The sequence below is a fragment of the Takifugu rubripes genome, chromosome 22, assembly GCF_901000725.2.
Source record: "Takifugu rubripes chromosome 22, fTakRub1.2, whole genome shotgun sequence".
In the NCBI taxonomy this organism is placed as follows: Eukaryota; Metazoa; Chordata; class Actinopteri; order Tetraodontiformes; family Tetraodontidae; genus Takifugu; species Takifugu rubripes.
The window spans coordinates 3,906,756-3,922,018 of record NC_042306.1 but is presented as its reverse complement, the minus strand read 5'-3'; the positions used below and the strand labels follow the sequence as shown (position 1 = coordinate 3,922,018).

Here is a 15,263-nt window from a genome sequence, read left to right as displayed (position 1 = left end):
TTTGTGTAAATTGTGGAGCACAACTTAAATTACTTGGTTAATCGGCCCCATCATGAGCATCCAAGGCAGTTATTATCAACTATTTAGGTTAATTTAAAGTATTAGCCGATTTAAATGAAGGTTGAAATGATCGCCTGAATAGTTTCTATTCTCTCAATCGTTTCTTCTTTTTGTTTCTACAATTGCTTAATCTGACAAAGACTACCAAGGATAAGTTTATTGTGTGTGTGTGTGTGTGTGTGTGTGTGGGTGGGTGGGTGGGTGGGGGGAGGCTGGTTGGGGTGTGAGGAGGTGGATGCAGCTCATAAGCTGCAGCGGCTCTGCGCGTCCTCCAGAGGCGACGCCGATGCCTGCGAGCGCGCAGATCATGTCCTGACTACAGCAGCCAGGTTTCCCGCACCTCCCCGCTCGGACCAGCGAACATGGAGTACTGGAGGCAGTGCGCGATGTGGCTGATCAGCTGCAACGTGCTGCCGAAGAACCACCGCGTCGTGGCGGACAGGGCGCAGGTGTTCGACCTGGCGCAGACCCTGCGGGACGGGGTGCTGCTGTGCCAACTCCTGAACAACCTGAGACCTCACACCATCAACTTGAAGGAGATCAACCTCAGGCCTCAGATGTCACAGGTACAGCAGAACTTCCTTTTCACCCGCATTTTAACTTTGAATGTGCGCAAAACGAACCGCAAAAGCGCTGCGAAGATGGTGGAGAGCGACAATATTGCGCTCAAAATGCATCAGACGGCATAATTCGGGGAAAACCGTGTTCCAAAGATTTAAAACGCTCTTTGCTTCTATTCCAAGTGTCAGAGAGCAAACTGTAAATGTGCAAAAACAGGTCATGACGTGATGTCATTTATACCTCAAAACTGGATTAACCTCATGTCTGGATTAACATGTGGCTTTTTAAATGGACGATTCCACAAACAGCCTTTAACCAACCAAGGAAATGCTTGTAAAGCCCAAAGTGCTGACCTCTTCACCCATAATTCTTCCCTCCGCCACTGGAGAGGTCTGATAAAATCCCTACTTTGATCCACCCAGAGAACTTTGACTGTGAGCACAAGCTTCTTTTTGGAGTGGTTGAAGTTTTATGACACCAGGAGAATCTCAGGACATCAGAATGTTCATGCCCCACACAACCCACTCCCTCTCTTTTTTTAGTTCACTGAAAATGCTTTAGAAAGCCAACTTTACTCCTTTCAAAGGTGTAGCGTCATACTGTATGTGCCAGTATAGAAACCCGACTTCCTGTATGAGCTGTCTGAGCCATTAGATCAGATCTTTATCACGGCTCCTCAGCAGCATCCTATTCCAAGAAATGCCATCTTATCTGGCCCCCGAACCCGCCAATATGTTCAAGCGCATCGTGAAAATAGTCCTCAAGATTACAGCTCTCACGTTTGTTGTTGAGGTTGTTAACCTGAGGGAGACGCTCTACACATGAAGAGCTTCTTCTCCCTGTCAGTGCAGGCCCATTCTTTTGTGTCGCTAGACATTGGAATCAAACCGGAGGCTTAATGCGCTGGACAATACGCAGCGGTCGCCCCCCCCAGCTGTGGGTCATGTGTGTCAGCGAGCACTTTAATGTACCCCTTTGACCCCGCCGTCTTGGTCGTGGCACCGTGCATCATCCACCGATGGAGGAGAGGTGCTAATTTCATGCGAACATGAGTTAACCTTTGGGGTAGGTAGCTTTTAAAAAGACATAGGAAGCGATGGAGCCGATGTTCAAAAACAGCTTTCAAGACGATGCTGTTTGTAAAGGAAATATGCAGCCGAGCTGTAATCATGGGCAGGAGGCCGCTCACTCACTTCCTTTGGTGATCCCCTGGAGGGAGCATTACAGGCGTCTCCAACGATGAGCTGATGTGATAAAAGGAGGTTGTTCTCAGCAAGAAGGATCACCGGGAAAGGGGGGGGGGGGTCTGTATAGGTCCCCCCGCTGATACGTCAGGTAGGAGCGATGGGAGCGATCCCGAGCTTCAGACTTTGACCCAGACAGACCTTCAACCAGAAGCCGCTGCAGATGTTTGGCTGCACTCTTTCCACGTTTCCTTTTTGAAAGTGACACCAAAGGAGCGCAGGGTTGATGGTTTTTCTCTTTTCACGCAGATCCACTTTCACGTTGACTTTCGCTTTTTAAAAACTGCAAGCTCTCGCCAGTTGAGGGAGGTTGAAACAGGACCAACGGGCAATATTTAAGCTGTCCGGCAGAATCTTAGTTACTATTTATGCTGATCCACCCAAACTAGATGCTGTTTTCTTAAAACAGTGAAAAGGAATCATGTTATTAATGAAAAGAGGCAGAAAATGCACGCACCATTCAGTGGGACGACACTCTCAGAGCCTCTGTGATGGACTGGTGACCTTCCCAGGATGTCATTCAGCCTCTCGGCTTACAGCGATTCAATTCCGTAAAAACGCTCATCTCTCTCTCGTGGGAATGAGAAGAGAATCACTGACCTTGGCTGTTGGTCTTTGCAGTTCCTGTGCTTGAAGAACATCCGTACGTTCCTCACCTCCTGCAACGTGGCGTTCGCCATGAAGAAGATCGACTTGTTCGACGCTTTCGATCTGTTCGACGTCCGAGACTTCGGGAAGGTAACGGCCCTGGCGGTCTTTCTCTCTTCTCTCTCGTTTTCCTCCGATGGTAGTTTAGAATTTGTCAGAATAATTCTGGCTGGTTGGGCTGTTTGAACTGATAATTACGGTTAAAAGGTTCCAGATTGATGTCAGATCCACCAGACTATCAGTTTCACCTCGTTCTCTAACACACTGGATTATAGACATTTATTTGTGCGATATAGTTGCATTTGTGACCCCACGTATGTGCAGGCCCACTTTGGACTTGAGCGGAAGCTGCTGGTTGGGCCAGCAGATCAGACTTTGATTCCGATCGGAGTGTGAGGGCTGCTTGGAGACAGTGGAGTCGCTTGCTAGCTGGTCAGGATGCACTTACAAGATGGGTTTTTCGTCTCAGTAGAGATGGTTGTCTGAAGGCGAAGCCCCTTGGCCTTGATCAAAGCCCTGCAAATTCCTTGAACGCCACCTTGCCTTCCATCGTATTCCTGTGCCAGGCCGGCCGTTTCCCGACTTGTTCCAGCAGTTTTGTTGGACTTTAACCAGTAGGGCTTTCTTACAGGATTGGTTGTCGTTTGATCAGGGCATTATTGCATGTGTGTGTGTGTGTGTGTGTGTGTGTGTGTGCAGTATTACCAGGTCAGTGGGTCTGCAGTGCACTCTTCTTTACTATTCATCCTTGCTCGTTGAACTAAGTGCACTATTTTTCCCCACATTGCTGTAGTTCAGTTCTTTGCCTCAGAGCATCTGTGGAACAACACATTTGGCTTTAACAATTAATTAAATAAATCCCATTTCAGTAGAACTGCACCTGTATACACATAATAGAACAAGATATATTTGAAAATCCCATTAAATTCAGGTTTTAATTAAACTTTAGCTTTGTGTGCTTGACAAAGGGAGCATGGAGGCAGTAAACTGCAGGGGCATAACCCAATTATACTTTTGTGTACGCGTACACGTTCTTTCACAAGCAATAATGGCCCCTATTAGTTGATTTATTTTATTTTTTACAACTTTGGGATTGTAAATACATAAGGCTTCACTCAGACAGGAGCTCAGACACCTCTAAATGTCCAGATTTTTGGTTTTCTGCCCCAAAAGGTGCTTTTTTTATATTACTAAGTGCTGTGGTTAGATTCCGTTTCCGTGTTATTCAGCCCTCAGTGTGGACTTAAAGGCAAAGAGGAACAAACGTGGCGCCTTAAGATTAACTAACAGCCTTCAGATGTGAAATCCTGCCTTCTGTTACTTCTAAAAAAGCCACTTCTCTTGGGTTCATGCTCCCCAATTATTCTGACACCATTACATCCTGAAAAAGAAAATTTTAAATCTATTAAAGTCTTAATAGATGCTTAAGCCTGAATATAAATGGATAACCTTGCTGCTTCCCCTGCAGACAACAAATACGACGGACAGCATCCTCGCATCGGCTCTTTTTCTTTCACTTCAGTGTGTTCGTTTCCAAAGAAGCTTCCAGTTAATCTGTTTGATGGTAATCCCACAGGGGAGGCGCCGCCTGCAAATATGTACGGTTCATCCAAGATGCCCCGCGTAAATCTCGGCCACGTGTAAAGTTGGTCCATTAAACAAACAAGTTCGGAGGGAGCTGATTGCACTGCGCCTTTACTGTCCCCCCTGGCTTTGGTAAAAAGTAGCTGTGCGAGTGTGTGTGCGTGTGTGTTAGCAAGAGCGATTAGCTTGAACCACCTCCAAGAGTGGTTGTACAGAGGAACAAGTGCTCAAATCTCGCCCTTATTTTCCAGAAAACATCCTAAAGGTCCCCAATCCCTAATCCGCCAAGGCTCCTTTGTGCCAAGTCTTGCCTGTAGACTGAGCATTAGTCCTCTGAATATCCTCTAACCTACATTCCTCCACAGAGTTACTGCCGGCTTCACCTCCAGCAGCTGAAGGGAAGAAGCAGGAAATGAGTGGCGTCCACCACAACTGCAAAAGCAGCCCTGTTTTTTCCCCCACCTCTATTAGATCTCTAAATTCAATGTAAAAGATAAATATGCTTTTTTAGAATAGCCTAAGCGCCACGAGAGATAGAACTTTGTTATTAGCATATTTCTACCGTACTTAAATATTAGTTGATATCACCCAGAAGTCAAATTTCTGAATGTATGAACTTTATTTGTCATCCTTGTGAATAGATTTTGATCCTCGATGGCCACTGTAGGTTCTGACCCTGAGGGAGGTGGTTGAGGATAGGTCATCTGATGTGCATGTTTTGGGTTCAAGTTGCTAAATTACAGGAATTTAGTGAAACTTGACTTGGCTAATAACATTTACCAAAGTACTTTAGTGCCATTTTGAGGCTTTGAACTAATAATTTCTTTATTTCAAACTTTGATTGCACTTCATCCTGGATTCACTCAGTCAGAGACAATTTGGCGCACGGCAGCTTTTTTTATTGCTCGTGTGGACGAACGCTCAGCTTAGATATGATTGATATGAAGATGATTCATTGTGATCTCATCTCATCGCCTCCGAAGTGAGATGTTGGGTTTGCAAACTCAATCCAGCCTTCCTGTTGTCCGTCAACTCTGCCTCACTCTGACCAAGCTGGTACCTCTGTCACATTTTCCATGCACAAAAACAACTACATAAGTGTTATTCAACCTTTGGCTTGATGCATAAAAGTCCATATTCACCACAGTGGTTGTCTAATTTCTCACTTACACACACTAACCAGACAGGGGTTGGCAGGACTTCCTTTGAAACATGACCTATATATATATATCCACATATAGTGTGTGAGCATGCCCACAGCATGTTAAATCCATTATCACAGGCGTGTGTGTATGATACAAAGTGATAGTTTAGCAAAAATGTAGCAAAGCCCAGGTTTTCTTTTCACTTTCTATCAGTCTCTCGCCACAATGGCCTTAGTTCACACCAGGCTTCAGTTTCAAACCGTGACTGTTCTTCACACCGGAAGGCGCTTTGCTCCAGACAGACCGCTTTCACTCCATTCTATGTCCCATTAGAAGGGGACTGGAGCGTGCTCTTGAGCGCCGGCAAACAGAGAAAATTAGATCTGAGAAGTGCAAAAGTCCAACATCAGTGATGTTGGTGCAACATCCAAGTGTGTCCACGGGTCGCTGGACTCCTGGAGCTTTGGGGCTTTTAAGGACAATGAATAAAATGCCAGAATAGGACCGAGAGAGCAGGAATCCACAGGCACAAAGGGTTTGTAAGCGCGAGTCATTTGTATGTTTGCAGGCCTAAACGTGCACAAACTGTGTCCTTGAAACATGCTATGATGCATTTTGTTGCTCTACTTCTGAAGATCTGACCTGCTTGACGTTCCCCCCCATTAGGTTATGGACACTCTATCCAGGCTGTCACACACAGTTATTGCGCAGCAAGGAGGATCCAAGTAGGTCACCTAAAATTCACAACCATTACAGATGCATAACCTCCTCCCAACACCACCACTTTCTCGACCCTTGACACCCCTGTCATATCTCACCTGCAGTGTGGTTGCGTGGCCTTTATTACCAGAAACAACATGAACACACACAGTTCACGTCTCTTTCTGTTTTTGTCCTTCCCAGGCCGTTCCCGACCGAAGAGAGCCTGAAAGACGAGGACATTTACAATAACCTGGAAGACTTGATTGAGTACGTACGAGGGCCGCTCCGCGGGCCCGTCAGCAGCGCTGATGGTTTTGCAGGGCTTCAGGCGCCTCCAGGGGTCCAAACACCCACCTGTTTCGGTAAAAGCCCCGTCTCCGCTCCTCTGTTCCCATCAGAGGCAGCGGATGAGTAATCCTACCCGTTTCTGCGGGGGGCTGCAGCGCCACCCACACGGCTGGATGAAGACAATTTAAAATGTCATGTAAAGACACGTGGATTGTTTTCACCTCCTGAGTTTCAGAAGCATTTTCACTTTCACTTAAACGCATGTGGTTACCGAAAGGGTTCTTGTCGTTTTATGTATATTGTATTGGGCCTATTTAATCTCTGTCAGAGGCCTCGCGAGGGGTCTGACCGCCTTTCTGGAAAGCACTTTAGAGACAGTTTTGACAACAACAGAGGCAATATAAGGAAGCTGAATTGAATCGACCCAAAACCAACATGTACATCGAGCTGCACGGATATGGGAGCGTCGGCATTTTATATCAGTGGCTGAAAAGAGCGTTTTCCTGTGAAGGTCCAGTGTCAGCTGCAGCTCAGGCGACCTCGCTGTTTATACATTTTTGCCACAGTGACAACTACAGTGTGTGTGTGTGTGTGTGTGTGGGTAGGGGGGGGGGGGGGGGGTGTCACTGTGCAACAGATGTGGTGCAGGTGATGCACCAATGATTTAATCACACGTTGACTTCTGCTACGCTGACGATTTGGCTGTAAATTTTGCATCTTACAGCAAAATACTGCCACTTTTCAGGCATTTCTATGTGTGAAATGCAAAGTTTTGTCAAAACAAGGAGCTCAATGTACAGATTTTGCGCACTTTTGGGCTCCAAACACAGAATCGAGTTGCTCAACTGCATTTTAAATAGTACAATACAACAATAGGGTCATTTAGATTTGAGCCTTTACCTATGGAGCTCTTACGTTTGCCTGTGGGTGTCCTGTGATGGACTCTGACCTGTCCAGCAGTCTTCCTGTCTTACCCACTGGCTGCTTGTACGTCAAGAGGAAATGACTATTAGCCACTATTAGCCAAGTCTAATTTGTTCTTGTCCCACAGCGAGAATGCTCCTGAGGATGAGGACGACTTATACGCTGCTGTCTATGGAATGGATGACAACTGCACTGGTGGAAAGATATATGAAGACCTGATGAGGGCTGAGCAGCCACCTCCGCTGGTGCTGGTATGAGCCACACACTCGAATGCACATCATCAGAAGTTTCTTTGCTGTAAAGAGGGATTTTTGTGATGGGTGGGGTCTAAATGCCCAGGTTTTGATGTCTATTGTTGTTCTTCTTCTCATTTTGCGAACACGCAGGTGCTTCTTGGCAATTAAACTCCTCAAATATTGGAAGGTTGTTCTTCTCACAAAGGTATTTGTCTTTGCAGACGCAGGCTGAGTTGGATGTTCGCACCTGCTGCCTCTCCGAGATCAAACAGACGGAGGAGAAATACACAGAGACCCTGGAGTCCATTGAGAAGGTGCTGAAATGCCTCGAAATGATGACGCATAATCTTTATCACAGGCCACGTTTTCTAGTTCTAATCAAGAGAAGCGTGCTCATTCCAGGTTTGAAACGGAACAGCGCACCCATGAGACCTGCAGAAATGTGCGAAAAAATACCTAATTGTTTGACAATGATATCAGAATTGTCGTATTTTATTTCATAGGCTTTTATTTTGAAAATCGGTAAATATATGATAATTGGCAGTCTGTGGAAGACTGGGCAGAGAAGCGGAGGGTTGCTAGTTCGAGCCCCGGTGTGGACAAACCCTGGAAGGTGTTTCGGTGGGTGCCAGGACACTTTAAGAGCACTGCCGAGGTACCCTTGAGCAAGGTACCAGTCCCCCAAATGCTGACATACGACGAGCTGCGACTCTTTCAGGAGTGTGTCCGACCTTCACTTGTATATGCAGCTTGGACCCTGAAAGGTCAAATAAATGAAGAAAGACGTACATTCCCTTAAAATTCCCTTCAATACAAAAATAAAACATAAAAAAGAAATGATAAACGTTTCACTCTCATCAGCTCCGGCAGCGTAAAATCATTTTTGCTCCTGACACTTTTCTCTTCTCTCTAGTATTTCTTGAATCCTCTGAAGAAATTCATCTCTGCTGCAGAAATCGATCGCGTCTTCATCAACATTCCAGTAGGTTCTCCTTCGTGATGCGTGGCCCAAAAATAAAAGCCCGATGGGTGGGTGCCTTCACCGCCTGGTGTTTTGGTTTTCCCATGCAGGACCTGGTTAAGGTTCACCGGAGCCTCTTCCTGGACGTGCAGGACTCCATCTTGAATAAAAATGCCTCAAACCTCTACCAGATTTTTATCAGCTATAAAGAAAGGTAATCCCAAATGTGGCTCCTTTTCTTTTATGTTCTTGTACATGCTGCATAGCTAATGCCAAAATTTAACTTCATAAAGTGATATGTAATTTTTAATCTACCTCGGGCACGATGTGATGTTCCAGTATATTTAAAAAAAATTGTATTTTATTACTATATTACCAAAGTCTTTCAATCTGAACTACAGGCTGCTTGTTTATGGGATTTACTGCAGTCAGGTGGAAGTGGCCATCGTTGTCTTGGACCAGATCTGCAAAGAAAAGGAGGACGTTCGTCTAAAGCTGGAGGTGGGGCAGCCATAAGACATATGCACTTTTCCCATTGATGCTTTCGTGCACTGTATTTCCTTGACAATGATTTGAACTTTTTGATTTTTTTGCAGGAATGCTCAAAGAGAGCCAACAATGGGAAGTTTACGTTGAGGGATTTGCTGGTTGTGCCCATGCAGAGGGTCCTCAAGTATCACCTGCTTCTTCAGGTGTGGGGACACTTAGAATAAATAATATTTAATCAGGCATGAGAAAGTATCAAAATTCCGTTAACATTGCATGCAGCTTTACACATATCTATTATTTTGTAATATATTCTGTCAATTTTTTATTTCCGGTTCCAATACCCCAATGTTGCCACTTGGGGGCGACATCCACCACTTGTTTTTTGGTGCGCTTTAGCAAGTTTTATTAATTTATTTTGTCACTTAGATATTTGCATGCTATTTATATCTTATACCTCTTATAGAGGGCGAATTAATTAATATATTTTCAACCTGGTTTGAAGATTTTACAGCTTTTTAATGAGACACGTTCTTTTCCTGATTGCAAACTAATTACCATAGCTTAATGCTTTAAACATGAGCCTGAATCTAAAGTTAGGCCATGTTGTCTGTAAAACTCTGCCTCACAGTGCTGCCTACTGTTAAATTTGTGACATCGGCTCCCTTGGTTAGTGCGCACCAGAGGTCAGAAGACAATGGGCCAGATTCACGAAGCGTTCTTACGAACAAATTTGTTCTTAAGTCCCACTTACGAACAGTTTACGAAGATTGTGGCATTCACCAATTTCTTCTTATCCTGGATTTATTCGTAGGTAAGAACAAATCCTACGAACACTCAGGAGTACTCTTGCGCACATTTCAGTGTTGGCATGGTTGTGTTTGCTTCTCTTTTTTTTACATTCTCGTTGATTTCTTCAAGCGTGTTGGCTATAGTCATCAGGGTTGAGGCAATTTTATCAAGCGTGTTAGCCATCCTTTCTTGATTGTTCAACACAGCGTCAGAAATCAGGCGTGGAGAGGCAAGCTTTGGGCATTTCGCTTTGGGCATTTTGCTGCTTTTTGCTCTGTCGACAGGGTCCTGCTGCAGTTCCTTTTATGGGCATTAGTGGGCGGTGACTTATGCTAATCGTATGTTAATTAGACTCACCTGGCACGCGCTTTCAACTTACGGACAGATGGCATTCATCAATCTAAGAACACAGCTGCGAACAATTCTGGGGCTCACGAACGCGTTGGTGAATCCGACGTAGGGTTTTCTTAAGAAACTTCTTAAACACAACTTAAGAAAGAATCTAAGAAGATTCTTAAGAACATATTGGTGAATCTGGCCCAATGAGAGGAGAGCTGATTTAAATTGGAGGCTAAAGGCCATCATGGTAAACGGAGAGATCCTGCTATAAACGGAATTAATTTTGCACTGATGTTATTGGGGTGATCCAGTGTATCACTGATTCAGACCCTTTTGTATGCTGGTAGTTTTAATTCGACCATAGATTTATTTTTATCGTTAATTATAGTTGATTTCATTTTATGCAGTAATGTTTTCTAGACTTTTTTTTAAAATATAGAACTAATTTGCCATGGCAACGAGGTAAACAAAATGTCGAGACACAAACCATTGACATGTTGAGCAAAGATTAATTATCACAACTGGAGAGTAAGCTTAGTTTTGCTTGTTATTCAGAGTGTTTTAATTAATAATGGCATTTTTAAACTGTAAATGTTTTATTAGAGTAAATATTTGAGTAAAGTTTGGTCCCACATCTAGAGAAGCTGCCATTTTACTCCTTTTTTAAGTGTGAATATTCCCTTCAGAGGTGGAGTTGCTCTGGAAAACAAGCTAAATCGAAGCGTAAAGAGAAAAGTTATGCATGGTCTCTGTCCCAGCCCTGTGTGGTGCGCTCATCGCTGTTTTGGCGTTCGCGTTGGTAAAAAACAAAAGGCAAAACCAAAAACAAGCAAGTCCACAGTGCTGATTTCTGTTTTGTCGTATTGTAACAGGAGCTGGTCAAACACACTCACGACGCCACCGACAAGAGCAACTTGAAGGTCGCTCTTGATGCCATGAGAGTGAGTTCATCATGATTCTGTAGATGGATGGATGGATGGATGGATGATTAGATAGATAGATAGATAGATAGATAGATGGATAGATGGATAGATAGATGGATGGATGATTTCTGATTACATTTGACCAAACATGTTGATACCAGACTGAAGTAATAGTGTGTGTGTGTGTGTGTGTGTGTGTGTGTGTGTGTGTGTGTGTGTGTGTGTGTGTGTGTGTTGCCCAGGACCTGGCTCAGTTCATCAACGAAGTGAAGCGAGATAATGAGACTCTGAGGGAGATCAACCAGTACCAGAGGTCGATTGAAAACCTGGTAAACCTGAGCTCTCTCTTCTCTGACCCCCCCACCCCCCCTCCCCCGCTGCTTGCAATAACTCTGCAAGAGCGCAAATGATCATCACAAGGCTTCAGTCTTTGCTTCGTGGTCAGCAGGGTTCTTCCTTTGATTTCTGCCGGAGCCACAGCGCAGATACCTGAATTAAATGCGCAAGTGCCCCAGCTTGTTTCCGGCTTAAAAGGGGTTTTGGAAGTGGGGGGGGTGGCTCTTGTGGGTAGTCTTCTTTTTCCTTATAATGTGTGAAACAGAGCCGTAAACTGTATACAGGGATGGTTCTTGAAAAAGGGCATGAAAAAGGAAGTAATAAAGACATTGCAAGTGGAGGTTTCACTTTGGAGTGCAAATCTCCACCACCTAGTGCTTTAAAATGGCTGAGTTTCCATGACAACTGTACAGAAAGTAAAACTTTCCCAAGCCTTCTTCCTCAAATGTTTTCACCCTCAGCTCTACATCCAAACACAGCAATGGATTTGGGGTAAAACCAGCGCTTGAGCGCCCTGGAACTGCCTTCCCTCGCAGCCTCAACCACAGCTGCCTCAGCTCGTATACGCGTCCCCCGGATGAACCACGGCTGTAACGGTAGTTTATCCAGCTGCTGTTTGATGGAGAAAAGGAAAACATGACGAGGTGTAAAAATTCCACCCCCAATTTTGCAGCATAAATTTAACACGTTCTCTTAGAAAAACCGCAGAGAGAACCTATTAAATAGGAAGCTATAGCAAACACCAGATAGAGGCCAGTTGTGGTCGCGAGGAAGCATCAGGATGGGGGGAGTTTCCACCCAGCAGGGACCTTCTGTTTGTGTGGACGGAACGCAACTGATCAGATTACCGGCCTTGACGCGTGAGATGCAACCGTATTAATCAGCGCGTGTCCTGTTTTGTTTTCAGAATCAGCCTCTGATCACCTACGGCCGACCGAGAGGTGATGGCGAAGTGCGCATGGTCTCCAGCGTCGACAAGCGGAAACAAGACAGGTCGTGTTTCCGACATGACATGATGAGAGGGAAATTAAAAGGATCGCAGGCGGGATGTGGGGAGTGACCTGCAAACAGATGGCCATGCATTCATCCCCTTTACTTTAGAGTTGGAACAGTCGGGATGCCGTTAGAATTGTTTCTGTGTCCTCCAAAATATGGAAATACATTCAGATTTTTCGCCAACACTTGACGAAGGGTGGTGAATCCGCGCCATAAATATGCCCATTAAATGTCAGCCTTGAATTCCTGTTCCCACTGCATTTATTTTGGCAGGAAAACTATAAAATATGGAGCCAGATGAAGCGGCGTCGAAGCCACACGAATGCAGCTGCTTTTTGAAATTCCGATTGGCTCCACTCTAAATAGTGTGAGTGAACCTGCGTTTTCCTCCATTACAGGCACATCTTCTTATTTGACGTGGCTGCGATCGTTTGCAAAAGGCGAGGAGACAACTACGAGATGAAGGACGTTCTGGATCTCCACTGCTTCAAAGTCACAAACAACCCCACCTCAGACAGAGAGGGCAAAAAGGTCAGTTAGCTGCTTCTTACCAGTTAGCCACCGGAGGCAGCGCAGCCACCTACACGCTGCTGTTCCTCACATGTGGCACACAGCTCTCTGCAAATTAAATATCTGTTATATTTTATAAGTATTAGTTTTATTTTATATGTATGTTTTTCCTTCACTAACTTCATGTCTAATAAGAATAGATGGATTTCTCCTCGAAAAGCAATTTAGAAAATTCTGAGCTTCTCCCCCTTCATGAACCTGTGTGTCCTGAGGCAGTGTGTGTGTGTGTGTGTGCGCGTGTGTGCGAGATTTTGCGTCAGTTTGACCAAAAAACATTTGTTTTGAGTAAGTTTTGAGTTTCTAAAAGGTAGAAAATGGAACCAAATGAAAGCCCATTTATTCAAAATGTATTTACTTATTTACTTCAAATCTAGAGCTTTTTTGAGTACATTCTAAATGATACAATGAATTATTAGATTTTTGTTTTCAGTCTCAATATTTTCCCCTAGTAATGGAAATGTCTCAATATCTCAATATCTTTACATAATAACTCAAAATTCAGACTTAATATCTCAATATTTTACCCTATTAACTCAAAATTCTGACCCATTTCTTTTGTGCTAGTAATTCATTATGTTGACAATTTTTTTATAGCAAGTTGTGGAAATGTGCTTTTTAGACGGTGTAGTATCTGCCGGTGTTTGACAAAACCCACATTCATTCTCAACGGTGCAGAGAAGGCTGGTATCGCACCACAGCATCATTACTCAAGATAAGCAGGAGAAGGTCAATGACCTCTCATAACACCAACGCAAATTACATTCACGGCTGTTGAACACTACAATAAATAGTAGCCCGTGCATAAAAATAGACCACAGGTAAAACAATTTATGCTGCAGCCACTGAGAGTACAAAACTAAACAACACCAGTTAGAAAAGCCTTAATTTATGCTAAGATTTATTCATGCATAAAAAAGACAGGTGCCAGACAGATATTTAACTTACATTACGATTTTTTGATCTCTCTCTCTCTCTCTGTCACACACACACACACACACACACACACACACACACACACACACACACACACACACACACACACACACTCGTGCCACAGGATAAAGATGCTAATAGCACTTGATGAGTGTGTGCAGTCCCCCGAGACTGCTTACAGCGATGGATCACTTTCTGCTGAATGTGGTGTCACGGAGCGCCCACACACTCATCAATGATTTAACACTCAGCAGAAGTCTAAAACACACAGGACTGTTGCAGGGCCGTCCAATTACTGACGGGTGAAGCGCCAGTACGCGTTTCCTCCTATTATCACAGTTCGATTCACCCAAAATATCAGGACATTTAGATAATCCCACAATTGTGGCTTGTAGGAATTTTGGTATCTAAATTTCTGTATCTAAATCTGTATAACAATTACACCTCTGACGTCCTCATTAAATGAACACACACCCATGTTGGTCCTAATAACAATAATAAATAACTGAACATTCATAGTTATTTTAAACAACGGCAACATTAATGTAGATTGATTGAAATGAAACATTTGAGAGCAACCAAGCCTTCAAATAGGTTTGAGCTCTGCAGCAGCATTCTCAAGACCTCAACTCTGCTTATGAGGATTTCAGTTTCTGCCGCCTGCCCCGTAATCAGCAGGCTTCATTGTCCCCATCCCCACGATGGAACGACCTCCTAAAGCTCGCGCGCCCTTTTTCAGTGTATAGAAGTGAGACTATATTTTTACATGTATATTCTTTTACACACGCCTTTACAAGGCTACGTCTGTATTCATGTGATGCACATGTTCAGTTTGATTGTTTGTTTTGTCACCTTCACAGTGGTGCTATGGGTTCTACGTCACTCACCAGCAGGGACACACGGGATTCGAGCTCTTTTTTAAAACCAGAGAGCTGAAGAAGAAGTGGCTGGACCGATTTGAAATGGCCATGTAAGTGCACGGAGTCATGGACGTAGGACATTTGCAACAGTCAGTAATGATTGCAGAGACCAGCGTGTGTGTGTGTGTGTCTGTGTGTGTGTGAGGGAGGAGGGGGTTGTTCGTGGAATAACATGCATTCATGTTATTCCAAGGCCAAGAGAGGTGTTGACTCTTTCATCTGTACTGTTTGATCAGGCCTTAGCTGTAATCAAGCACACACTGGCAGGACCTGAACAATAACACACACACACACACACAGACACACACATACACACAAAAGCACAAACAGTTCCATGAAACTGAAATTACAAAGAAGTCCCCCTGCCTGCCTGTGGTTTCCTGCCGATCAGAACTTTCTAGAGCTGCGTGTTTTCTGTTTTTCTGTAACAGTGGGAGGTTTTTCCACATATGTGACACCAGTCTTTGTCGTCTGTTTCAGTTTTTGTTAATTTAATGTTGCCAACTGAAATAGTTTGATGTTTTGGGGTGATCGGTCCCTGACGTACAGGTCGAGTCTCTCCCTCAAATGTCCTTGAAATAGGTCAAATGGACTTCCTTGTGGTTTCTTGTCATC

General features: G+C 44.2%; 1 protein-coding gene across 5 annotated transcripts in view; it reads left to right on the top strand.

The window, feature by feature from the left end:
* Positions 1 to 262: 262 nt before the first annotated feature.
* Positions 263 to 15,263, top strand: part of LOC101076765 (guanine nucleotide exchange factor VAV3-like) — a 38,538-nt gene continuing 23,537 nt past the window's right edge. For 2 of the 5 annotated variants that reach the window (XR_003887086.1, XR_003887087.1), the window contains exons 1-15: positions 263 to 626; positions 2,487 to 2,603; positions 5,909 to 5,967; positions 6,146 to 6,211; positions 7,284 to 7,407; positions 7,614 to 7,706; positions 8,306 to 8,374; positions 8,464 to 8,567; positions 8,755 to 8,854; positions 8,950 to 9,045; positions 10,843 to 10,911; positions 11,136 to 11,222; positions 12,137 to 12,222; positions 12,624 to 12,756; positions 14,589 to 14,698. Coding sequence is in view for 2 of the 5 variants with exons in the window: in XM_029831635.1 (XP_029687495.1) it covers positions 423 to 626; positions 2,487 to 2,603; positions 5,909 to 5,967; positions 6,146 to 6,211; positions 7,284 to 7,407; positions 7,614 to 7,706; positions 8,306 to 8,374; positions 8,464 to 8,567; positions 8,755 to 8,854; positions 8,950 to 9,045; positions 10,843 to 10,911; positions 11,136 to 11,222; positions 12,137 to 12,222; positions 12,624 to 12,756; positions 14,589 to 14,698 (1,517 nt within the window). In the remaining 3 variants the exon portion in view is untranslated. The remainder of the gene's footprint in view (positions 627 to 2,486; positions 2,604 to 5,908; positions 5,968 to 6,145; positions 6,212 to 7,283; positions 7,408 to 7,613; positions 7,707 to 8,305; positions 8,375 to 8,463; positions 8,568 to 8,754; positions 8,855 to 8,949; positions 9,046 to 10,842; positions 10,912 to 11,135; positions 11,223 to 12,136; positions 12,223 to 12,623; positions 12,757 to 14,588; positions 14,699 to 15,263) is intronic. The other 3 variants (XR_003887085.1, XM_011616238.2, XM_029831635.1) reach the window with 2 other exon arrangements.